This window comes from Lepidochelys kempii, chromosome 17 (assembly GCF_965140265.1).
Source record: "Lepidochelys kempii isolate rLepKem1 chromosome 17, rLepKem1.hap2, whole genome shotgun sequence".
NCBI classification, from domain to species: domain Eukaryota; kingdom Metazoa; phylum Chordata; order Testudines; family Cheloniidae; genus Lepidochelys; species Lepidochelys kempii.
In genome coordinates, this window is record NC_133272.1 from 9,671,427 (window position 1) to 9,697,015 (window position 25,589).

Here is a 25,589-nt window from a genome sequence, read left to right on the forward strand (position 1 = left end):
ATAAAGGCATAATTTATTATAACACAGTGTCGGTCAAATGGGAATACAGAATTTAAAACATACAAAGTGCTTATGTATTTTTGAGCCTCGTTGACATGTTCTCTATAACAGCAGCAAGATGTATCCGAGTGCCATCCTATGAAGCAGGATTTGCAACTTCTTCGTTTGCAGGCAACAAATATTTCAACTTTAGAATGATTATATTACTTCATGTGAACTTTGCTACAAATAGAAAAGCATGACCAGCATTTAAAAGCAACGCAGCCGTCAAGTGATTTCCTTTTAAAGGGGTATTATATACACTGTAAAACAAATCCATATAAATACATACACACACACACACAATCCATTGCACAAAAATATTATTCTAAATCACTTAAAAAAAATCTATATTTCCCTTGTGAGCAGATCTTCTTCTGTATTTAAATAAAAACTACAGGCATTTATCCTCTCCTAAGGTGCATTAAAAAATAAGTTGCACTTGAACTATGATCAAGGTTATAATAAAATAGACATTAAAAAGAAGTCACAAATAAATAGTAAAAGGCTTAATTACATTAAAAAGTCACCTTTTCCTTAAGGCTAAACTTTTGAGGGTCAAATTCTGCCAGCAAATGTATGTACGTGCCTTGACATGCATTGGAAGGAGAATTTGACCCCTTGCTGTTTGAAAATGATCACATACGTTCAAATGCTGGCTAAAACATTAACTGTTGAGTGGTTCTTGGGCTGGTGGGTTTCAAAGCGCTTGCATTTCTCTTGCCCTCGTGTGGAACCATAGCCCCGAATATGTCCTCATGGTATCGCTTTTGGCTCTGTAAAAATCAGAGACACAGAACAAAAACATCAGTCTGGCTTCCCATTATTTAACAAACTGGCTGCTCGTTTTTCAGTTCGTTTGGGTTTGTTCTACTGACTAGTGATGGTGAACTTTTGGTGATGAGAAAAAAATCCTACAAGCTCAAGGATAAGCTGAACGTTGTAACTCTTGTCACTTTGCACCATTCCAACAGCACAAGGCAGCCCCCAGAGCAGGTCTAGTGTCTGTGTGCAGTGTTCGTTCCCTTCTCAAATTCACTGCCCGTCCCCTTTGGGCCAACAGAGCCTGACAATGTTGAGGTTCGGGTCATGTTGCAAAGCCACTTTATAGCTATTCATGGGCAAATCCTGCCCCTTTGGCTGTCCAGGGTCAAAGTGGGGCAGGATATTGCAAATCAGTTTAGGGGTAGAATACTGTAATCTATACATGCACCCTGAGCATTCTCAACAGGTACCTTATATAAATTGAAATAAATCACCCGGCCTTGCATTCTAATTCAGAATGTCTGACAAATTTACGTACACAAATTTGTTTGCTATAATTGTTGCCCTTTCCATTGCATCTCGATAACTACACTGAAGTCTAGTTTAACTCACGCAGGACTCTTTAGCTTCAACCCTGACGGTGGTGAGCATGCACATCTGGCTTCTACACCTACCTTCAGCTGGAAGATGTAGTCTTCAACCTGTTCCTCCGTCAGCTTCAATTTCTTTGTGAACATCTCCTTCAAGGTCTGGGAGACGTCCCTGGCCATGCGCACGTCCCCGCAGACATACAAATGCCCTTCATCTTCATGTAAGGCTTGGTGCACTTCTGCCTGCAGCTTGCTTTGAAGAATGTCTTGAACGTAGACCTTAAGGAGGGAGGGGAGAGGGGGGAAAAAGTCAAATAAGGTCCACTTAATGCTGTCTGAGATCATGGGTGATCTAGATTTGGAGTAGACTTACACAACCCCATCATGCCATGTTAAGGCTCTGACTCCCTCAGTCCAGTCAAACTATAGTCTGCCCAAGAGCAGAGGGGAGAAATGGCTTTAAGCCACCTTTTATACTACCCTGATCTTGAGGCTGGGCCAGTCCCTTACATAAGTTAGAGCAGCCTGAAGGCTGCTCTAATTTACACCAGCTGTCCACAGCCCCAGTAAACCATTCAGCTAGCTGGGGATTGTCAGGGCATAGGGACATGCCAGGCACGCGCTCCTATAGCCGCAGTTGGAGAGAGGGTTGCTTAGGTGCCACAGGTTGCCACCCAATGATTCTGCTCAGCAGGGGGAATTCCCAGAGTGCCTGCTCTGCTGTCTTTCTGGCTGCACCATTTCAGAGACAAATGGCAAAATAATGAGAGCTGGGGTCAACATCTTCCCCAACAGGTACAATGTGCAGGTCTGAACTTGTCTGGGGCATTTAGGGCTGGGGTTTTGAACAAGTTTTAGCTTCACAGACAGTTTTCCATCTGAAGCTTGAATTTGGATACGCCTGTTCTCTTCCTTCTACAGGGCAATAATGTAAAGCTTAGATAGATACACTTTGCTCCTATTGAAGTCAAGGGCAAGATTGGCTCCATTCCTTTGAAGAAAATGGCATTCTTCACTCAGGCACGAGACATAGAAACAAAATATTGAACCCTTTCAAAGGAAAACTTTAAACAGTGCTCAAGCCTTAGCTTGGGGCAGGAGGGGATCTGTATCCCCCTTTCTAGAGGGCAGAGGAATGAAGCTTACTTTAGCTTGGCTGGGTTGCCGGGAGTAGGCTGTGTAGACCTCTTTCAGCACTCCTTTTCTTTTCATTTCTTGAGTTTCTTCTCTGTAGAGATGATCCATGTCTGACTGCCGGCAGCCAAACAACAATGTCATGCCGCTGCCTTTAATTCCTGAAACCAACATTGGAAAGTTAGCCCAATTACCTGCAATTACAATGGCAACAGAGGGCCCCGTTGTCTCAGCAGCTAGTCATGCAAGGACAGGAGCCTCTTTTCCAACCAGCTTTTACCACTGTGTATGTATGAAAGAGCGAGCGAGCGAGGTTCTGCTTTAAGCATCTGCAGCATCATTTAACAGTACAAAATGTCACTGGCAGAAGCTCAACTTGTCTTTATAAGACCAGGCAGGAACACCGCAAAATTCCGGTTGCTTGTTGAAAAGGGTTGTAAGATCACAAAGAACCTTCTCTCTATGCTACAAGCCCCTGTGAAAGAGGCAGAGATGTTTGTGGTCTGCTCTCTGCTATCAGGCATCCCAAAGAGGGTGGGAAGGAGGCAGGGGTATTGGGTATTGGTTATTGGTTGTGTGTGTTTTTTAACGTGAAATCCTTCTCAAAGCTCTTCCTGGGTTGGTGATGTCTGCAGTGTTCCTTGCTCAGGGCTACCACTTCCAAGCACACATTTTTACAGCATTTGTACATTTTTCCCCCTTCCCCCCACCCGCATCACGCTCTTTCACGTCCACCCACAGCGCCCCGCATTGCTGAGTTATGAGGATGAATTCCATGCGGCTTGTATGTCAAGTTAGTGAAAACAGCATCATGCAATTGACATTTCTGGATGAATGGCGTCCCTGGGGGGACAGGGCTCCTCCTGGGGGTAATTCCCACTGTACCTTTCTTTTCTAAGTCATAGAGACGCTGCTGCCAGAAGCTTCTGAATGGAGCAATTCCTGTCCCGGGGCCGATCAGAATGCAGGGCTTGGCGGGGTCCTTCGGAAGCCGGAATCCACTGGCACTGATGTCAATAAAATGCGAGAATGTGGTTAGGAAAACCATCATATGGGGTAAATCCATTCCTACCAAGCTCCCTGAATAATGCTTACCAATTATCTATCGCTAGTGGCCTGAATTTCCACTCTGTTACACTGAAATCAACAGCGTTACACCAGAGTAAATCTGGTGTTTAGAGCGTGGAGAATCAGGCTCTCTATTTTCAAGGCATGGTGAAAAGGCTAATCCTGCCCAGTCCCCTCTGATGTAGGGAAGTGTTATTACCCCTGTTTAGTGGAAGCACACGCATAGGGTCAAGTCACAAAGTGTTGGATGAGGGGTAAAAACTCAGGAGTGTTTGGCCTCCTGATCAATCCATTAGACCATGTTGCCTTGCAATAAGTATGGATATTATTAGAGATTGTTATAACGAAGCTGAACTAAGTACTGATATTTTCCCATTGGCGTGGTACAGGACATGTACACTCACCTGCGCACAAAGCATGGGACTGTCTCCTGGAGAGCTATCGTATTCAACCATGTGCTGCAAACACCATGGTGCAGAGGACCTTGACCATCTAACAGGAGGAAGGGAAAATGCATCTATGAATCCTCCAAAAAAAACCCAAAACCAAACCATCAAGTACTTTTTGTAGAAGTTGAACTGATATAAAAACAAATTGGTGTGTAAATAAATTGGTGTCTACTAACTGAAAACCAAAGATTAGCTGCAGGATATTACCAGTCCAACAGTAATGTTCCCTATTTAGACCGCAAATTTTCATTATCCATTTATATTCTGCACGTATCGACTGAGAGCAGCAGTACAGTATACACTCTTAGCTAAAATGGTATGTTTTATACTGTATGGTGGACCCAGTTTACTTAATCATTGTGCCACCTAAATTGCATTGAACCAAAGAATAAATGTAAGTAACAATTACCCCTTGTCCGGTAGTTGACCACTGCAACTGTCAAATGGATCTCTCTGGGCGTCATGTCCCGTGAGGAGCTAATGGAATAGTACCGGGGTTTCAGCAAAGGCAGCTGAGTCAGTAAAAAAGACGTGGAGACTTGGGTGGAAGGAAACTCTTTCAGTACCTCCAAAATGGTGGGGCTGTTGAAAAACTTCCACTTGTTGTACTCCTCTAAACTCTGAAAGCCAAACACAGCCACAAATGTGAAAAAGGAGCTTTGAGTCTCATTGGGGTTAGGAGCAGGGATATTGGAAAGGTCACTTATGGAATAAGTTTCAGGCTTGCTTGCTAAGCTAGTGAAGCGAGTAAGATTGCTTGCTAAGCTTCAGATAAAAGGAGACTCCCTCAAACCTTAGTCCGCTTTAGAACGCGACTTAGACTGAGTTGTTTGAAAATGTTGGGATTTTTTTTATTTAACGTCTGGAATTAGAAGCTCTGAAATACGTCCCAGAGGTTGTTTTCGCTGACTGGGCCTGGATGTGGAAGTAGAAGGGGGAGCCTGTTTTTGTTTTTTTTCCCAGCCCTATCTTGCCAGACATCCATATGCTCTGATCCTGAAAGCTATTGAGCCGCTGTTGAACTCAACAGACGCTCATCTGGACCTTGAACTTTCAGCTGGTTATTTCCATGTTGAAGATTCATAAATCCCTTCTCTTTGCTTTACCAAACTGTCTGCCAGCACTCTTGGATAACACCTTCCACTTGATGACTTCAAAATCCTTAACTGAATTAATTCTCACCACCCCGCTGGGGGACAAGGAAGTAGTAGTGTTATACTCTTTCAACAGAGGCCCAAACAGGCTACGTGACCTGTCCAGAATCACTCAGGAAATCTCATACCGTGGGAAGTCTTTCATACAGTATTTCCTGATTCCCACTCCTGGGCTTTAGCCATAAGATCATCCTTCCTATTATCAAGGATGGTCTTGGAATAATGCAGCTTACACAGCAAATGGAAAACAGCTATTCTTCATTATTACATGCATTTCTATAGCCTTCATCACAGCAGTGGAGGGGCATAAGTCAAGTCCAAACACTCACATGACATAAGACTTCCAGTCTGTGTTTGTCTCCTTCCTCTGTTGCCAGCCGGGAGAGTTTTTTTAGCAGATGTTGGGAGGGTGGTGTAGTGACATCAAGGAAATACATCAGGGCTTGGGAAAGTGTACAGGGTGGAATTTTCTTGTCACTTGTCCAGTAGCCACCTGGAAATGTAAGGAACACTTGAGAACACTTTCCAAGGAGTCTGTCAGCTGGAAGTGCTGTGCAGATCTCAATGTAGCTGAAAGGAGACTGCACGCAGTGAACCATGTATCACATCTAGAACATAGACCTCAGTTGAGAGGAATGTCTACTAAGGAAACAAACCTAGTGAAAGATAATATTGTAGGTGATCAACGCCAAAAGCTATGGGATAGCAGTGCAAGGTGTTCCTAGAGGAATTTGCTTGTTAAAGGCTGTAATGACACTAAGCTGATTTACACCAGCTGAGGATCTGCCCTTCTGTATATGCACTGAATCACAGAAGATGATAGAACATTCCTTTTAAACAAAGGGAACTGTTTAAACAACTGCCTCCCTGCAAAAAGGCTATCATTTAGCAAGCTTCTGCAACAGAGCAGGGAGAGACATGGAAACCTCTTTTAGGAGACTGATTATATGTTATGTAGTAATGAACACCCTGTATCAATTAGCGTAATTACAGTCACTAGCCAGGTTCTGATCTCCATTACTGTGTCAATCCAGGATCACTCCATTAGCCCTCGTGACGTTACTGTGGATTTTCTTCACTGTGACTGAAATCAGAACCTAGCATCAAAGAATAACTAAAAATTAGGAGTTTACAGAGTAAAACCCTTAGCAGCAACCACTTCTTGCCTAAGAACCGACTCTTCTGTTTTCTGAAGACAACAGAAGAACCCAATGAATACATATTTTGATTTAATGCATTTCGGTGAACTTTTTTGCTTTAAAAGAAAACTCTTGCGGTGGTTTATGGAAAATATCTGTAAAACATCCATTGCCCTGGAGTTGCAGTACAGCCAACTTACCATCATTGCAGGTTTCCAGTCTGATGGTCTGATCAGTTGGTGGTGCATCCTTAACGTGCTCAATGATGCCACTGACTAATTCTGGCTGGTTGCCTGGAAAAATCCCGACATGTTCTCCCGGCAGATAGTGCACTTCCTGATTAGTCTCACAGGAAAGCTTAAGTAGGATGGTAACACGACTGAAATATAAGAAGATGAGATCTGATGAATCATGGTTATGTTGACAGGATTTCCCTCTGACAGTGCAGAATAATACACTTTCAAAGTGGCAGTCGGCGAGGGTTAATTGGTGTTAATTTATGGAGACTTCTTCAAACCACTGTCTGGTTAAGCCAAGCGTCTTAATCAAAATGAGAGAGGTCTTCAAGATCTGCTGATCAGCATGCAGGAACCCAAATAGATGAGCCACTGGAAAGGTCATGCTGTACCAGTGAAGGCTGAATGGTTTGCCTCGCTAAGCCAGATGGCTTCCTGTACGAAGACTGTATTTAGAATGAAGAAGAAAGGGGCTTATTTGAGGATACTGGGAAGTCTTTTATGGATTCTATTTCTAACACGGATATTGTTGTTGGAAATGCCTATAACTCGTCCTTTTCAGCTTGTTTGTGCATTGTTATGGCTCAATTTGCATGACAGTAAGATTACAAACAAGTTATTCGAGTTTTTGGTTTCAGAGTAGCAGCCGTGTTAGTCTGTATTCGCAAAAAGAAAAGGAGGTCTTGTGGCACCTTAGAGACTAACAAATTTATTTGAGCATAAGCTTGAAATGAGCTGTAGCTCACGAAAGCTTATGCTCAAATAAATTTGTTAGTCTCTAAGGTGCCACACGTACTCCTTTTCTTTATTTGAGTTATGGTTTTTTTCCATTCCTTTTTCGCAAAGGGGACACTTTTTTCTGAATTAACTAGCAATTCACATTGGATTTGGTGAATTCATCAGAGAAAAGGTTTCTGTCAGATTCCACGTTTAGTGTCAAAATGCTTTGTGGTGTTTGCCTGTTTAGAGTAATGGTGTGAAATTCAAATCTCCTTCTCAAACACCTACAAGGTCAGCCATGCTTGGATCTCAGGATTTTTTTAAACTTCTAGCAACAACAATTATTAAAATACCTAAAAGATCTAGGTGCCATACCTGGATTTTAAACTTTGCAGATTCTGCCTGAACTTGAGCGTCATGGGAATCACATCTTTTGCATGTATGTTTCCAAGTGCTGTGGGGGGGGAGGGGAAAGAGGCCACAGTTAATCTAAGTTTTATTGATTCAATTTATTTTAGATGTCGTCATGTAATTGTGGAAAAGACCTGAGCTGCTTTTGACCCAGGGCACCTCCAGCTTTTTTAGTAGTTAATTGCCCTACGATAAATGCTATGGTGAGGAGCAAGTATGAGAACCTATATAGACAACCGTATTTAGAGAACACACTGCACCGCTGTTTGTGCTCATTCTATGACAGAAAATCGTTCAATCTTTGGCCTTTCTGCTGAGGCTGACAACATGGCTTCCAGCTGAGGTGTTTTTTGTGATGTCTTATCGAACTTAAAATAAGAGACCGTGTATTATCCCATCTAAATCAGGGCCTTGCTGCTTCTACCAACTTGGTGGAACATCAGATCTATCATCCTGCATTGTCAGAGCTGATCTCATTCCTACATCATAGAATATCAGGGTTGGAAGGGACCTCAGGAGATCATCTTGTCCAACCCCCTGCTCAAAGCAGAACCAATCCTCAATTTTTGCCCCAGATTGCTAAATGGCCCCCTCAAGGATTGAACTCACAATCCTGAGTTTAGCAGGCCAATGCTCAAACCACTGAGCTATCCCACCCCCCACAATTCCTCCTTAAAACCTGAGCATGTGAGATGCAGAATAGGTACAGAGAGAGAAAGAGAAGGTACCTTTACTCAAGTCCAAAGGCTGGGAGTCATATGCTATCCTGTAATTCTTGGGATTCCAGGTTTCATTTGAGGTGTACACCTTGGGTAACTGAATATTGTTTTTTCCACGGATGTCAAAAGTCTCACAGGCAGTCTTTTTTTAAAAAATAAAAAAAAAAAAATCTTCAGATTATTCATGTTAAAACTTGCCATTTTTAGTTTTCGCTGATAATATTGTGCAGCATCTACCTCAAACAATACAAATTATTAATAATAATAATAAATAATCATAGTAATTATATCAAGTAGAGTGCCTGGACCAGATTTTGATTTCACTTATTCCGAATGTGAATAGATTTCTTCACTGACTTTAATGGGGTTACTGCCAATCTACACCAGTCTAATAGAGATAGGATCTGGTTAGAAAAACTGTTAGGGCTGATTTCTGCCCCCCTGTGTAGCCTTCCACACAAGTAGTCCCATTGAAATGGAACTATACGCAAGGTGGCAGAACTGGGCTCTTGGAAATAAGACAGTGTCCCAAATCACTCCTGAACTTCGGGGAGTTAAAAATCCAAACCTAGATGTAGATCCTTCACTCTTGCAAATGGTTCCTGTCATTATAATGAACTGAACCAAAACCCTGGATCCAAAGCGACATCCCCAACATGTTGTGGAATTGAAATCCAGATCTGAAGTGGGCAGTTGGGTCCCATCATTAATGGTAGCTGTGTGTTGTATGTAGCTCTTACCCCCCCAAGTTTCTTTACAGGGGCAATTTAGCTGGTGGAGAGCCAGGAAAAAAATAGATGCAGCTGGGACAGCTGTTATATACCGTAGTTACCTTGAATGCATTAACTGCCCAGGTGCGAAAGGCTTCTTCCTGCCCATTAAGTTCGTCCCCTTCTCCTGTTTGGGTGAGCGGAGAGGCGCCTAGCTGTGCAAGCTTTTGGTCAATGGCATGAGCGAAGGCACAAAACTCTGGATACATGGTTGACCCCAGGCCAAATACAGCATATCTGCAGAAAGAGACATAGATGAGTCTTGGAGGGATCAAGTTAGTGCTCCTCCTTGAACAGCATGATCAATTAAAGGCAATAGATATGATCAGATGCAAATTAGAGGCTTTATTACCTGAATTTTTTGCTCAGCTGTTTCAGAGTGAACAGGGCATTCTTCAGTTTCTGTATAAAATAAATAAAATGTTTCATGTTGCACAAATACTTTTATTTTACATTATCTATAGGGTAAGGTCAGATCCAAAGATCTCCCCATTGGGTTTGATGGGCTTTGGATCAGACTCTAACACAGATTTCTCTGTTAAATTTACCTTTCCGTTGCCTGGAGAGTCACCATTTCCAAAAGTGCTGGTCACCACTAGAAGGAGGGTTTCTTTTTCCAGGTCACTGAGCTTGTACTCATCCATGCAGAGGACCTGGAAGAGACCAAGTGCATAAGATATTGCTATGGGGCAAAAATGAGGACCAGCTTTCGAGAGCTACGGTCTTTTCAGGTCACTGCTGACCCAACCTGGGCGGTAGCATGAGCTAGCATACAGGGCAGTGGCCATGAGTTCTGTTAATTGCTCTGCCACTGCGTGACTTTGCTCAAGTCACTTCACCTCTCATTTTACCACCGCATGTCTGTCTTTTCTAGTTCGACTGTGAGGCCTAGATCCTTTGAAATCAATGGAAGTTAGGTACCTTTGGAGATCTGGGCCTGAGTTCTCAGGGAAGGGACTCCGTGTTTGTACCTGTCTAGCATCTAGAAATACGGGGCCCCACTCTCAGCTGTGTCCTCTGAGCTGTACATATAGTAATAAATCCTCACTATGGATTGAGTGAGCAATCAGCAGCAATGACCTGGTTGACCTACAGCAGCAATGACCTGGTTGAAGGTGAAGTGTGAAGCTTCACCAAGTTAGCATAGAGCCCTGTGACGCAGGTAGGAACCGATGCAATAAATGTCGTACTCTACTGTGAGAATTTGTCACTTATCCGAATTGCATGACTTCAGGTGTTAGATAGGAATTTGTGCTGCAGTTGTAGTATCAGGATATTTCACTGACTGATGCCATTAAATGGGTGTCAAAGAGGATGGAAAATAGTGTTTCCTATTGCAACAATAGTCTGTGACTAACAAAGAATGAGTTGCAAGGTACACCAAAAATACACTCTGGCCAGAGCTTGCATTCCTTGGCTATTCAAAATGTCCAGGGAATGTTTGTGACATCTTGTAGACGCTGGTAGTGCTGAGTCTTCTAACTCTTGTTCTCCAGTGGGTAAAGATTTCTCTCCTTGCTGCATAGAGGTGCAAGGGAGGTTTCAGGGAAAAGGACAGACTCTTACCTTGGTATTGAAGGCGCAATTGAACAAGGCGCACAGGTTGTTGGCCAGTGTCTCAGATTTCCCAGTCTCGGTTGCATAGATCACTGTTGCCTTGGTCCTGGCCGCCATCGTTTTCCGCACCAATGCAGCTGCAAAGAACGCAGCCCTGGGAAAAGTCATATGCAGCTTGTCATTTATTCACCAAAACATTCTGACCTGATTTACAAAAATACAGGGAAAGGCTGACTTGGAGGATGGCCTGGGGCATTCTCCAGGGGAGTATATTTGAGATTGGCCTAAACAAACATTTCAGATGTGAACAGTATCAAATTGTGGGTAGTCTGGGTCCAGACCCAAGTGATTCAATTGCCCCTGATTGCTGTAATGAGACAAACCAAAAACCTGGAAGTGGAGTGCCTCTACCCTAACTTTGGGATGGGATAGATTGGCTCTTCATGGTTCAATCCCATATAATATTTAAGATTTTTATCTGGGAACCTTACTTTGCCAAAACTCTGAACTTGATCTCCCTTTTCTTTGGCCTGCGTTTCTCATCGTGCCAGACATGTGTTTTCCAAGCCTCCACCTGGAAAAAGACATAAGATACAGGTCTGAGATCTTAAAAGAATATGTACACAATTTCTTTGACGCCGATCAAGTCGTCCCTTGAAACAGTCAGATTACTTTGGGAATCTACATCTAGGGTCCATTCTGCAAATCCAAGCCTGCTCCCATCCACTTCACAAATGCAGGGTCAGCCTCTCTGTTGTGTCCAACTGCATTTTAATGACCATTTGGGAGTATACCGCTAATGATATTTCTTAACAGAAACTGCTGGCCTTATTTCCCTTCCCCCCACCCCCCAACATTAGAAACCCTGCGATTACGGTATGTCGCCATGAGCTAATTTTACTTCACAGGCACCACGACTGGCAGTTAGTGCGAATGACAGTGTTTTTAGTTCAGGCAGCACATTGCCTGCTTACTTATTTGCATTATCGTTGTGTGTAGGAGCCCCAGCCATAGACCAGAACCCCGTGGTGTGAAGTGCTGTATGACCCCTGGACAGGATGGACCTCTTGTGCTGTGTTTTTTTTAAGTTGTCTGCTGAGATCATTCGGTGGCCCTTACCTGGTAATAGTAGAAAGGTGTGAGGACATAGTTCAGCATCTCCTGGTGAAACACTGGGGTAATGCTGCCTGATATCGGAGGCACGAGCCAGACCCAGTCGGCTGGGCACCCTCCTCGAAGGCGGTACTCGTTCTGCATGTACTTCATGAAAGACTCCGCCGCGGAGTGGTGATCCATGATGGTGACGTTTTGTTTCTAAAAGAGTTGGGTAGAGAAGTCCATAAGCTGATTGTGCCCCATGTCATGGAGCTTCACAAATAGGTGCAATAACATCTAAGGGGTTTATATCGTGTCCATCACAGTGGTTCCCAAGTGGGCTTTATGGTACCTTCTGCTTTTCTCCCTGCACTGGTTATATATAGAAGGCTTTTTCCGGGTGGAATACATACTAAGGGGACCTCATGCCTTACTCAGAAGCATCCAGCGCTAACAGTCATTTGAGACTGGCACTGTACTAGATGGACCCTTGACTTGCTCAGCTGCAGCGCGCTTTATAGTCCCGAAGATCACCGTTTTCCCCCCCTGCGGTTTATCGCCCCAGCATCGGGCGAGCAAGTTAAACAATGCCTCTGATTCATTTGCCCACCCTTTGACTTGTTTTGGCTTCAACAAGTGTCCTTGGAAACCAAGCTGTTAATCAAATGGTGCTTTTTAGCACCTAACTAGGAAGTTAGATTGCGATGATTGAACCTTTTCCACAACATCCCACCCCATCCCGTTTTTAACTGGCAGCCAGGGGAAGAATGGCTGCCACATACACACTGCTGAAAATAAAGGGCCTAGTGTAAATCAGGAGCAATTACACTGGAGTCCGATTGCTGTAAACCTGTTGCAAGGGAGAGGAGAATCAGGCCCGGGGTGTGTGTTGTCTCTTCGTATATCTGTCACTGACTTACTTGGAAACTATGAAGCACGGCCACGTTAACCTCTATCACCGCTCGATCTTTCCATAATGAGGAAAGTTTGTTGGTTTCCAGACCCATCCTTCTCCCTACTTCCTACATGTGGGAAAAAAAAGAGGAAAAAACAAATTTAATCCTCAGGACAAAAATCTGGGTCAAAATTTGGGAGTGGTGCGGGGGGAGGGGGGAAGGGTTAGATATGGGGGAGGGGGTTTCTCACTGGGTTATATGGTATGAAAGGGGAGCTGTCCCCTATTATTATTTGTATTGTTGTTGCATCTGGACGCTCCAGGCATGTGCTAGGAACCCAATGTGCTAGGTGTTGTGCAAAGACAGCCCCTACCCCAAAGAGCTTACAGTATTAAAGAAACAACCACCCCTTCACATGCGACACTAATAACATGAGTGTAGTAAAGCAGAAAGAGTTTTTAATTTGCCTTTGCCATTAACGACTCTTTCCTAATCACCACTAGTTCTCCCACCATTGCTGCTCCCAATGGAGCTGAACTAGCAACAGTGAGATGGTTAAGAAAGCACTTGGTTGAGACAAGGCCCCAGAGTCCTGCCCCAACCTGCACAGGGCTCAGTGTAAAACCTGGTGCTCTCCCTGGCCTCTTCTACGCAGATTCACTAAAAACCCTCTCGACAGTTACCTGCAGGATATTGTAGCGCTGTACGTCACAGAAGTCTCGCACGCCTATCTCCGTCCCCATGTACCAGCCATTAAAGGGGCAAGCTGTAAATTCCAGGCCCCCCACTTCAAGCAGCATATTGGCGACCGCTGGCAGCGCGTACCACTTCAAATCGAGTTCCTTAAACCATTCATACCTTTTTTAAAGAAACATTTTGAACCGTTAGTTAAGAACCCTCCCCTGTGGTCTCCTTCTGAGCACAACCCATGCCAATCAGGGAATAGATAGGAACAATCCTGTCTGTAACTCAGCAGTGCAGCACAGGGTTGCAAAAGTTCACAAATTTTTCACTAGCCATGTGAAAATCAAGAATTCCTTGCTGAGGAAACTGGTGCATAACCTCAAAGAATGTTTGAGCTCTTTGCAGTCTCTTCACAAAATAAACAAGACAAGAAAAATAAGAGAGAGAGAAACTGACTAAATTATTTGCTCATCGCTAATCACTACAAGCTATTTGGCAAATGCTATAGTAGGTAACACAGTACAGGACTTCTGCAAAGAGAGCAAGAGGGTAGAGCAGGAAATGAAACCTACAATAACCAGATCTTCTGCTGGTGTAAATCAGCATAACTCCACTGAAGGCAACAGAGTAACATTCATTTATAACAACTGAGGAGCTGGCCCTATATAATGGCCCCTCTCATGAGTCGCCAGCAGGGTTTCAACCTTCAACCCCAAAGCACAGACCTGTACCACTAGATTTTAAGGAATAAGTCTATTAGCTGGTAGCCTTTGTAGGTAGACTGCTGTCCTCAATGAGCTGCTTGGGCCCTGATTCAGCAGAGCACTTAAGCACCTGCTTGACCTGGAGTCACTTCAGTAGGACTTCTTGCATGTTTGATATTAAGGCCCCAATTCAGGCCAGTCCTTAACTTTCATGGGCATAAGTTCCATTCACTTGAGTTGGACATGACTTTAATGCAACATAAGCATGTGCTCATGTCCCGACTAACAGTGCTTTCTTGAATCAGGATGCAAGTGCTTTGCTGAACAGTGTTAGTCTTGCTTAAATGCTTGGGTGAATCAGGGGCTTGTTGAGGGCAAGAAGACCCATACCCTACAAGTGTATTACAATAGCACTCAACTGCACGCTTTTTAAAAGCAATGTACTTTTGACTGACTATGACTAAAACAGAGAAGAGAACTCCCAAATACTTCCTGCAAAAATGCTATTATCCTACATTCGTTTCAATGTAACGTAGCTGCCTTAACATACATTTTTATCTCTTGGGTTAATTCAACATAATTTCACCTGAACAAAGAACTAATAAAGGAACCTGCCACAGGTCACAAGCTAATAAACTGGGCCTAACAATAGCTTAGTAGTCAAGGTACGGCACAGATACGATTATCTAAATCCAGCATGCTTACTTTGGATGTTCCATTGACACTTCAAGGACAAGTTCTGGCGGCAGTTCAAATATTTCTGGGTCTTGGCCGTTTGCTTGGAGAATCAGTGGAATGACATCAAAGCGGCCATATTTGGGCTTCCACCCAAGCTCGATGCACAACTGTAAGTGAAGAAAGTGGGTTTTGTTTTGTTTTTTTTTCCATGGGTTTGAAGACAAAAACATGTTAACTCTTTACATGCTGTCTAATGTTAAAAACTACCTTCCCCCATCCCAATAAAGCCATGCTGTGTTTGAGTAGGGCTCCACTGTATGCCCAGATTGAGGGGTACTACATAAATTGCCTCACCCCAGAGGTAGGCCTAGGAGGCAGCGTGCCTTAGAGACAACCTTGCTCTGGAATGGATGGAGTAATTTACTGCAGGACTATAATAGCAATAAATTGCAGGCCCCCCCGCAATGCTAGGTAAGATGTGCTGGTTGGTGCATTGGAGCCAAGGCTCCACCCATTCCTTTCGCCCACCCGCATTCCTCCCTCCTGCTCCAGAAAGGTACAGAACAAAAAGCTGTATGAAATGAAGTCTTCCATTGACCTTAATGGGAGTTTGATCAGATCTGTGGAGTATTTTTGACCAATTGAATATAGAGGGCCACATAACAAGCTACCTACATCAATCAGATAGATGAATATCTAAAATCTGTTAGATGAGCTAGATAAGTGGGATGGTGAGTTCTGTTTCAACACTTACCTGTGTAAACTCCACAGTAGCTGGGTCTCCCAAGATGGAGCCATCTGGCATTTGGTACCCAGCATATCGGATGAGCTGGCTGTTCCACAAACGGAAATCATGTTTCCCATCAGTCCTCTGAGGGAAGACAGTGATGGCCGATCTACCCAGAGAGATTAACTCCCATTAAAACACAGCAAGTCATATGCTTCTGGATTATTTTTTAAAATTATTCCTGCTAATTTACATTTTGTAAACAAATTAAAAACCCAGCAAAAACCCCTCGTTTTCCAGGGACTGTGCAACTTACAAACCTTCAAGAAATGATGATACAGGATAAAGGAGGGAATTAAGGCTGGAGACGGGGGGACCAAAACTTCTAGACACTCCAGAGTTTTTGGGGTGGTGGTGGGGATTCTGAATGTAAACCCAGATCTGGATCCAAAGACTCGTGTTTGGAATACCAATGTTGGAATAAAAAAGCACATACCTGATGTTTCCATTGTTTGTGGCGTATTCAAGATGACGACAGATATGTTCAAACATTTCCTTGGCTGTAGTACAGTTACGTGCATCAAACACCTATATGTTCCCAGAAGAAATACAGGAAAAAATTGATTTAGGAATGATGATTTAGAATTATTTTTCTAATGAAGTTCATTATCCTAATTTAAGGTTAAGGTGCAATGGTTTAGATTAGTATCTGGATACAGGATTTCACTTTTATCTCATCTAAGAAGAGTTCATCTTCATCTTTGCTATGTGGACCCAATAAACGTATTTGTGCTTTGCTGTAATGTACAGGAGATGCATTTCCTCCTGTTGCTTAGCAGATTTTTAATGTGTTTTGAACCATACACAATTATTTGATTTGTCTCTGGAATGAGGAACCAGTTTGTATTGTCTGAAATACAGGCCGTATCCTCAGCTGGTGTAACTTGGCGTAAGTCTGTTGAAGTCAATGTCACTATGCTGATTTACAGAAGCTGCTGATCTGCCCCTAGATTTCTATAATCAGTAACTCACCTGTAGGTTGGACCATTGTATTCTCCCAATGCATCTCGGAGCATTTCTCCATGCCAGTTTGGTTGCAAAAATGAGTTCATCTTTTGTCAGCTGGTAGGTTCCTGTTTTTTCTATCTCTTCGGTTACTGATTGCATTCGCTGCTGGTGTTCTTCTGGTTGTGGCCTGTAGAATAGGAAAAATCATCAAGAGAAACAATGAGCTATGCTTTAGGCAGAACTACTTTCATTCACAAAGGTGATTGCAGAAATATCCTCTAGGTCACTATGTTGTGGGTCAAGAGGGTGGATGGGTGTAATTGAGGACAGAATTTAAGCTCTCTGATTATAAGGGGCTCCTCCATGAAGCAGAGGATTTAGACAGATGGGGTTTGCTTTTGCCACAGAATACAGACACAGGCATAGGATTTTCTTAGGCACCTGTGCAAATTGTCATTCGGCACAAATGGATGTTGCAAGAGAATATCCATAGATGGGCTGGCCTCAAGGTTCGATACTTGGAAATGACAGCGATCTACCCAAAATACACCATCAACGGTGAAAATATTTGCCACCTCTCACAGGCATCAACAAGCCTGTGGCCTAGAGGAAACTGCCACTGTGCGTCCCATCGCACCTCTTCCCAAAGTCCCATATTTCTCTATTGTTACAATTGACGACTTAGTATTTTTAAGCAATGGAAAGAAAAGGCTTATCTAAGCGCAGGGCATGAGTGTGGAGGGAGACAGGGCCACTGCTATAACAACTGAGGTCAGATCATAATAGTTCCTTCTGGCCTCCAAATCTCTGAGCTGTCCTTGTTGCGTGTGAATGGCAAATTAATTAACTTATTCAGGAGCAAACAGTACTGGAAATGCAAAGTGTAATGTTTTAACCTTGGTGCAGCTCAGTCCTCTGAGCACTCAGCTCCCATCTCCATGATACTTAATACGTTAATGGAAGCTGCCTCTTTCTGCCTAGCTTCCCATGTTAACTTGTTTAGGAAGATATGGACTTTCCAGGTTTGTATGTTAAAATCCATGAAAGCACTGGAAATCTATGGGTGGGAAAAAATCCTGCATTGGCAGAAGGATGGTGGAGGTGGCCTAATGGATACCTGTCCTCTCTGAGTTCTAATATTTTAATACAAAAGTGTTTCTTTTGAGCAAAGTGTGTCGAAAACTCCACACCAAAGAGGAGGTGCTGGGTAGTTCTCTTGGCCTGAGATGCTAACCTCTCAAATTCTTTAGGTTGATAACACAGAAAATGAAGACACAATATTGGGGAAATATTTATCGTGGCACAGACAAACTGGTTTGCTGGCTGATAAATAGGATGAAAATAGCCTGCAGAGTCTGAAAGCACATGTTGAATTTCACCAGGATGAAAGATCAAGGGCAGTGCGTGAGAAGTGTAAATCAGTGTGATCAAAGAGCCAAGTTTCTGACCATGAAAGCTGTTTGTACCTGAGACTGGGGTTTTCAGAAGGGCTCAGGTCTCAGAAATGGAACCAGATTTTACCAGGAGCATTGAGCCGCTTTGAAAATCTGGACACTGAGCTCTTCTGAAAATGTGGCCTTAAAACTCCTAGGGCTGATCTCCTTCTCACGTGCCAATGTGGGTCCATTGACTTCAGTGGCGTTACTTATGCTGGTGTGATGAGACAGGAATCAGTACCGTAGATTGAGTTCAGCATCTGGCAGTGGGTTCAACTCCCCTTTGATGTAAATGACACCAGGGCTAAATTTGGCCCATACTTGTGTGTTTGTGCTGCTGGTGTGGGAATTTGTCATCGGTAACAAATGTACATTTTACTGCATTATTAGTTGACAAAGATTGTGATTCTGAAAACATTTATGCATGTATCAGCTTTACTCCCCTGAGTAATCCCATTGATTTCAATGGGATTACTCATGGGAGTTAAGGTAAGCATGTGCGTAAGTGTTTGCTGCATCTGGATCAAACACAAGACCAGAGTCAAACTGGGTCAATGACCCGACAAGGAAAGTGCAACTAAGATGCAATGATGCCAGGAATTTCTGAAAGTGCTTGTTTCTAGCCATGCAATTAAGCAATTGGAAGTTGTTTGGTGTTATGAGATTTCATAATCCCTTGATTACTACAAAGAGTAATTTCTTCTTATAAAGTCACCATGAAAGCAGAACTTTAGCAGACATAAAAGTGCCGTGTGGGCAGCACAAAAAGAGGAAAGGAAGCAGCTATAAAATGAGCTGCAAATCAGTGTCTCCTTTCATAAAAGTTAATGTGGGCCAATTTAAAATAACTAGTGTGTTAAACTCAAGAGCATCTGCATCACTGAAGTAGCTAACTAGGAGACCTAGTGCATGATCCTGTAAAGTGCTGAGTAAGCCCTGGATGTGCTGAGCAGCTTTAATTCCCATTGGCTTCAGGAGTTGCTCAGTATCTTATAGGATCAAACTTTTATTTACTAATTCCTAAGGCCTGGAAATGGTGGCACTTGAGATGGACTCAAATGTTCCAGCGTTTCCCACATGTTCACCCAAAGTGGTGAAATCACCCTCCCTTCTCCATTTTGAGAACTATAGGATACAGCCATCTTTTATGATGCTAGGAAATTCCCCTGAGCATGCTCAGTAAGCCTGATAGGGAGAGAATGAGAAGACTCTGCCACGCTGAATGGCAGCAAGTTGCCTAGAAGGCCAGTAACTTTACAAGAAGCCCTAAACTATGGGAAATGCTGACATAACATGTACCGCCCTTGAGCAAAGGGTGCCAGAACACAGAGAGAGGGCATTTAAAACGCCAAACTAAAAGCCGTATCCGCATTATAAGGCTGGTCTCAATGGGCGTTACTCCACTCTAGCGCTGTATTAGCTTTCCTTGCTAAGAAACCAGACGTGGAGAGACTTGTTTATACATGGATGTTTATGGACGGATGGTAACACTGTTTTTAAAAAGAGCCTTCTCTACGCTGCCTATTGATGCATTCGCCTCAGGAGGGTTAAGACAGTTAAAACCAGATTGCACAAAGCACTCAATAAAGTCCATTCTTATATTCACTGAGGAGGGTGGAGACTTACAGGTAATAGTACCTACCATTTCAGCATATTATTAGTACAACTAACTCACTAAGAGCACATAATTCTTGTCCCTTTCTTTGACCGGATGGTGTGTGGTAGGGCAGTTCGCAGCTCACGATGAAAGAATACTAAGAGGCATTCACATCCCATAGATGGAGCAATTAATTCAAGAATGAAGTTAAAATGGCCTTACTCTTTAAGTGAATTGTAGTATTGATTGATGAATTCTATCGCCTGGGGTAAAATCTCTTCCGGTGGGACTGGACTGTCTCTTGGGCCTTTCACCAAGCCTTTGGGGTTCATGAGTGCTCCTTGGCAGGCCTTGGCCTTGCAGTTGAGAACCTGCAAAGACGGAAATGTTAAAAACAATAATGGCACCCCACCAGGGAAAGTTGTCCGTTAAAGTTTCATGGTCTTACCTCCTTTGCTGTCTGGTGCAATGTGTCGTTAAAGCTGTTTCCATTTCCCCAGTTTTTAACTTTTAAATGTCTCGGACACCCAGATATTTGGCTCATGGGTTGGATGCCGTTCTGCGGAGGTTTCTGAGCAAAGAGAAAAAGAAAATACAAATAATCTTTGAATTCATCATGTAACATTAAACCATTGGACTAAATTTATCCCTGGTGTATTTGCCAATCGACAGAGTTTCATCAGGGAAGACTGGGATTTCTCAATGTGTGTTAATTGTGGTGGTCCAAGGGAAACAATGAACTGGATGGTCTTAGAAATAAGACACGCTTGTAAATAAAGGCTTGGACTTTCAAAGGAGACTAAGGGAGTCAGGCACTCAAATCCCACTGGAATAGGAGGTGGGTATCTAACTCCCTAAGGCACACAAAAGTTTTGGGTTGCACAAAATGAACAATTTGGTGACACTGACATGAATTCACAAAATATTTTGGTGTCACTGAATCTGGTGGTTCCCTCCCCTCCCCGGGGAGGTGGGGGGGACAAAAAAATTTCAGCTGAAAAATTTCACTCAGCTGTCACTGCGACCCCTTAGCATCCAGTACCAAAGTTAGAACTAGATTGTCTTCTCTCACTGACCTCTCCTGCAGTTATGGTGCGCGGCATCTCGTCCTGCTTGTTGCTCAGATCATTTAGCTGGGCGGCTTCTTCTTTTGCAAAGCTTTGAAATGAATAAGCAGAATCTGATTTAGTACAAGAGGCTTAGTTTTTAACCCATTGCCATTTACTCGTGGGGTGAGTAGGCACACAGTGTCTGAAAACAATCCCGACTCAATAAGCCATGGGTTGTCAACTCAAGGGAACTGGAAACAGGTAGCAGGTTGTGGCCACCATTTCCATATTGCTGTGTCCTAGAGTATGAAAGGCTGAGAACCACTACTATAAACTAAACAAAGGAAATGCATCAAGAAGCTACCACTGTGAACTAGTCATAAGAAACAGACAAAGAGAAGGAAAATGTTGAGAAGATCTGTTTTCTCTAGGGAATAGCTGCATGAAGCTTTCAAATAGGCCCAACCTCGCGGCGGGCACATTAAGCAAATGGCTTTCTTTCTTCTGCAGGAAATGAAGGAAGTCCATGCAAAAGGCCTGACTTTTGAACTCTGTTCTTCCTTTGTCATGTGGATGCAAGGTTTGAGAAGACAAGAGCTAGCCTGACAATCCTGGAGCAAAAGAGTCCGCTATTGACTGGCAGTGATGGCCTTTAGATAAATGTCCATCTTAGGGCCAGATGGTGTGTCCTTTGCTCTGACTGGTGAGCGGTGACTCCCGTGGGAGTCAGGTTCAGGATTCTTTATTTCTGATGTAAATAACTTTCACTGATAATAGTGAAAAATGTGGAGCCAGGGAAGGGGGTAGACACCAAACTTTGGAACGTAGGCACCAAAATGGGTGAAATCCTTTGAAATGAGGGACAGTTGAGAAGCGTGCAACCTTATTTTATACACCGTCTTTTGTGCAAACTGTATCCCAAAATGCTTTACAGAGGTAATAATACAATTACAAGGTTAATAAATAACTTGGCCGAAGTCCACAACACACACGTATGTGGATCTAGCCATCCATAGCATGCACCATTATATACTTTATAGAAAACAGAGACAATTAAAAAGAGAAATATGAAAGTTTAAGGCAGGATGTTCTATGTCACAGTGATGTGAGTATGTCTCACAAGGGAAAACTAAAATTTACCTCACCTAGGTCACTTGGCTGCAACTGACACGCAGGAACAGTTATCCCTCAAACTTTGTCCTTTAAAATGATTGCTTTGGCAATTCTTTACTTGTACCTCTGAAACCTCATGGTGCTTTCCCAGGATCTTTTCTTCTTAAAGGAGGGAGAGTGTAGGAAAGCAGTAAGGGTCAAATTGAGAGGAGAGAAATCTTACCCGTGAACTTTCAGGACAGCTTTTTCCACATTATTGTTTATATCCTCCTTGGGGGACGCTTTCCGACCGGTTTGGGGCTTCAGTAGGAACTGCCAAGGGCACATCATTTTCGGTCTTTTTAATTAGCCTGCTGTTTCCAAGCCCTGAAGTCCTAGTTTAGGTGATGAGGGGTTTCGGCTATGGAAGGAAATAAAAGGAGGTTATACACGGTGCTTGAATTGTAATGAATGCTGGGACTCGAGCAACTTTTTTTATATTCATAACTGATGCACCAAGGCCAGAGGGACCAGGGCTATGAACTGCCAAGCCTAGAGAACTGCTCAGCCCTGGCAAGATCCTGGCACAAATTAAGCACTGGTTATACAGTGCTCAAGGAGGCACCTCCCTCTTCAATCAGATGAGGGAATGCCACAGATTTATGGACCTGCTGTAATTAATAGCCTATGATTGAAAGCTGAACTGCTACTAAGGCCCTGACTCGGCAAAAACCCTAGGACTCCCTAGGTCAGTGCTTTGCTAAATCAGGGCCCAAATTCTGTAGTAAATACACACCAAATAAAGGAGGGGTTCTCCATGCCAATCAGAAGCTGTAGACATGTTTTATTTTACACCTGCTGCCTATTCCTAGGACACCACAGATAAAACACATATTTGCAATGAGGTTCCAAAATGCTCAGATCAAATGAAATTCAGAGCGTAATTAGGGTCTGGAAAACACAAGTGTTCCAAGTTTAGCAGAAATACCCACAAGAGCTCTTTTTTTAGTTTTGTTTCGTGAAGGTTTGTTGGGTGTCACAAAAATATTTTTCTTTATTTGAACCTCTGTGTTTCGCAGGAAAACAGGAGGCAACACCTGTTGCAGGAAAACAGGAGGCAACCTGGCCTGTGTCATTAACAAAGCAAAGATTCCCAGCTGAAAGTTATTCTTCCCCAGGGAATAAAACCAAAATACAACTTGCAGCACTTTAGAGATTGCCAGAGCCAAATAGAAAGTGAAGTTTGTGGATTCCAGGTTCTGTTCTAAATGTGGAACTGAGGAATCTTGCATGGGTTCTAGATTTTTGTCAATAATACTATAGCGTATCTATAACCCATGTAGCAAACTAATCAGAGTTTAGGATGATGCTCCATTAATTGTCACAGGCTGATCCCGATTTTGTCTTGCTGTCCTTTTGGATTTGGGCTTTTCTGCTCATCTTTGATCCTAAAGCGAAGTTTCCCTCCTTGGGAACACATAGCAGCTTGCTGGGTAAAAGTGAAGCTACTGCATTGTTTAAGTTTTCTGTATAAGACAAATCAAAGACTGCGCTGTAGCCAAGAAGGTCAAAAGATAAGGAAAGAAAGAGAAAGACGTTCTTTTTTTCCCTGTTATAAATTGTTTACTCTTTTTTTTTCTTTATTGTGGTAATATTTATGAGCCCCAGTTGTGGCCTCTGTGTTAGGCGCTGTACACATAAAGCCCAAAAAGACAGTCCTGACCCCCAAAAGCTCACAATCTAAGTAGTTCAGTGTAAGAATTCAGACCCAGATTTTGATACCCCTATTCACAGTGAGTAACCCCGCTGAAAAGAATACAACTACTAATGCTGGAAGGTCCTACTCAATGTAGGGGTGTTAGATTCTGGCCCTTAATAAAAGTAAAAAGAAGAGGAAGATAAGGGTGTGTAACAAAAATATCTGCAGAGTTACCACACTGGAAACAATGCTATCACATTACAGTGCGATGCAAAACTAAACTCACCCTGTCATTCATTAAAAGCATCTGGTCTTTTAGGCTAATTTGAATTTTTTTTTTTAATCTTCTGATGATATAATTGCTGTGGCTCAGTCTTAGAACAGCAGAGGCGTCCTGGGATTTTGACTAGGAGACCTGTGAGCAGCAGCTTATACGGAAAAGTTTTAGGAAGTCTTGTCCCACTATCTCAGTGCAGCCTTCCTGAGGTGGCTAAGTGCACTCTTTCTTCATTTCTCTTTTTCCATTCATTGGTGATCAAAATAAGTCCCTTGTTCCTTTAGATCTTTTCAACAGTGTTAATTCAAAGAACATTCGTGGCACTGCTCTTACTTGTAGCAAGGAGGGTAAAGGTTTCAAGGCAGCATTACAGGGAACCGATTTTAAAAACCGGTGCTGTTTTAGTAGGAGGAAAAAAAATACAAACAGCAATAAAACTATTCCACTTGCAAGCAGCTATTACTGCCTGGCCAGCTGCTCAGTTAAACATAAATTTGCCTTACCTTGCTTTCGAGAGAGGTTTTTCCAAGTGTGACCAAGAGATGGTCTTCTCTGCCAAAGTTTCTTTCCTTTAACCTTAGAGGTACTGTGTCCCTGTTGCAAGGCAAACACATTTTATACTCTGCTGGGGTTCGGTATGCAAAGCAGAAGGATGATAGCCCAGGTTCAGGGATTTCCCTTTGCAATGTTCTCCATGTGTTATTTTGCAGATTGAAAGGGAGTGGTTGATGTTAGCTAACACTCTGTGATACATCTACAGTTCCTGATATTTCATCAATTCTAAAACATACGAGCATCCCCTCCTCCACTGTCTAGATTTCTGTCTGCTTTGGTAATCAGGAAATTATATCACAATAAAGTTGGCTCTGACGTTCTTTTGAGTTGGTTTATCAAGCCAGCCCTTTTACAAGAAAAGCTCTATGGATTCTGATAGACTGATCATCCGTCTATTGAATCTTTAAACCAGGGACACAGAATTCTCTATGAAATGCTCTAGGATAATTTAAAAATTCAGAGGAAAGGAAATCCTTCTCCATAGCTTTTAGGCATAATTTCTAGAGGAACCTTTTAATTTTTATAGAACCCTATTGGCCTAGGCCCTGATTCAGCAAAGCACTTAAGCATGTAGTTAGTCCCTAAGGCTCTGTGCTTAAGATGAAACATCGTCCCTGTGCTTAAGAGCCCTGCTGAATCAGGGTCTGAATTCTTATTGAAGTCAATAGGCTTTTTAAAATTATTCCCCCAAGACATTTTAGTTCCTGCTGCCTCTGTTGTTTCCTGAGCGTTGCCCCTATGCTCATGCCCAAGGCGTCAGAAACACAATAGAGAAACTCTTTGTACCTCACCAACTTCATATTGCCGGCACACGTCAATATTTATGAAAGGCAGAGGGACGATTAAGAGACTGTGTGGGGTTTTATTGTACAACCACTGAATTTCAGACATGTAATCAAAACAAGCACACACGGAAAAAGTTTCTACCTGAAATGTAAAGCCAGTAGGAATAACAGCGTAAACCCAGTGGCATGTAGTAGAAAGGTTTTTGGCAGGCTCTGGCAGCCAGAATAAGGAACACTGCTAAGCCAGTACAGCCGCAGGGATTTTGGCTGGAGTTACTGCTTCATAAAAATGCGGTATGACTGAATAATATGATTTTTAAAGGAGTTAATGTTTTAGATTTTTTTTTTCAAGTTACAGACAAGTCTTAAATCTTCTGAGTAATATAGCTGCCAAAATCATTAAGATGATTCCACAAGAGAGATTTATGAGTGTTTATGTGTGGATCAGAGGGTGGACGACCGGGCTAGGTGTCATGATGTGGCTTTCAGTTTTGCATCTGTCCCCGTCTCATTTGGATCATCTTGGGTAAGTCACATTCCCTGTCTGTGCCTAATT

At 42.9% G+C, this 25,589-nt stretch overlaps 1 protein-coding gene across 1 annotated transcript; it reads right to left on the bottom strand.

Moving 5' to 3' along the window:
• NOS2 (nitric oxide synthase 2) lies at positions 1-24,270 on the bottom strand. The gene is made up of 27 exons (XM_073315043.1): positions 24,197-24,270; positions 21,962-22,138; positions 20,653-20,734; positions 20,025-20,147; positions 19,799-19,947; positions 16,568-16,730; positions 16,032-16,123; positions 15,563-15,704; positions 14,836-14,975; positions 13,426-13,600; positions 12,767-12,868; positions 11,871-12,065; positions 11,243-11,325; positions 10,761-10,905; positions 9,743-9,847; positions 9,547-9,596; positions 9,257-9,431; positions 8,434-8,566; positions 7,670-7,748; positions 6,539-6,717; positions 5,529-5,692; positions 4,455-4,665; positions 4,001-4,088; positions 3,414-3,535; positions 2,541-2,689; positions 1,479-1,673; positions 1-815 (listed from the first exon to the last, which is right to left on the bottom strand). The coding sequence occupies exons 2-27, from the start codon at positions 22,066-22,068 to the stop codon at positions 699-701; spliced, it is 3,465 nt and encodes a 1,154-aa protein (XP_073171144.1). The 5' UTR covers positions 22,069-22,138; positions 24,197-24,270; the 3' UTR covers positions 1-698.
• Between the last annotated feature and the right edge of the window lie 1,319 nt (positions 24,271-25,589).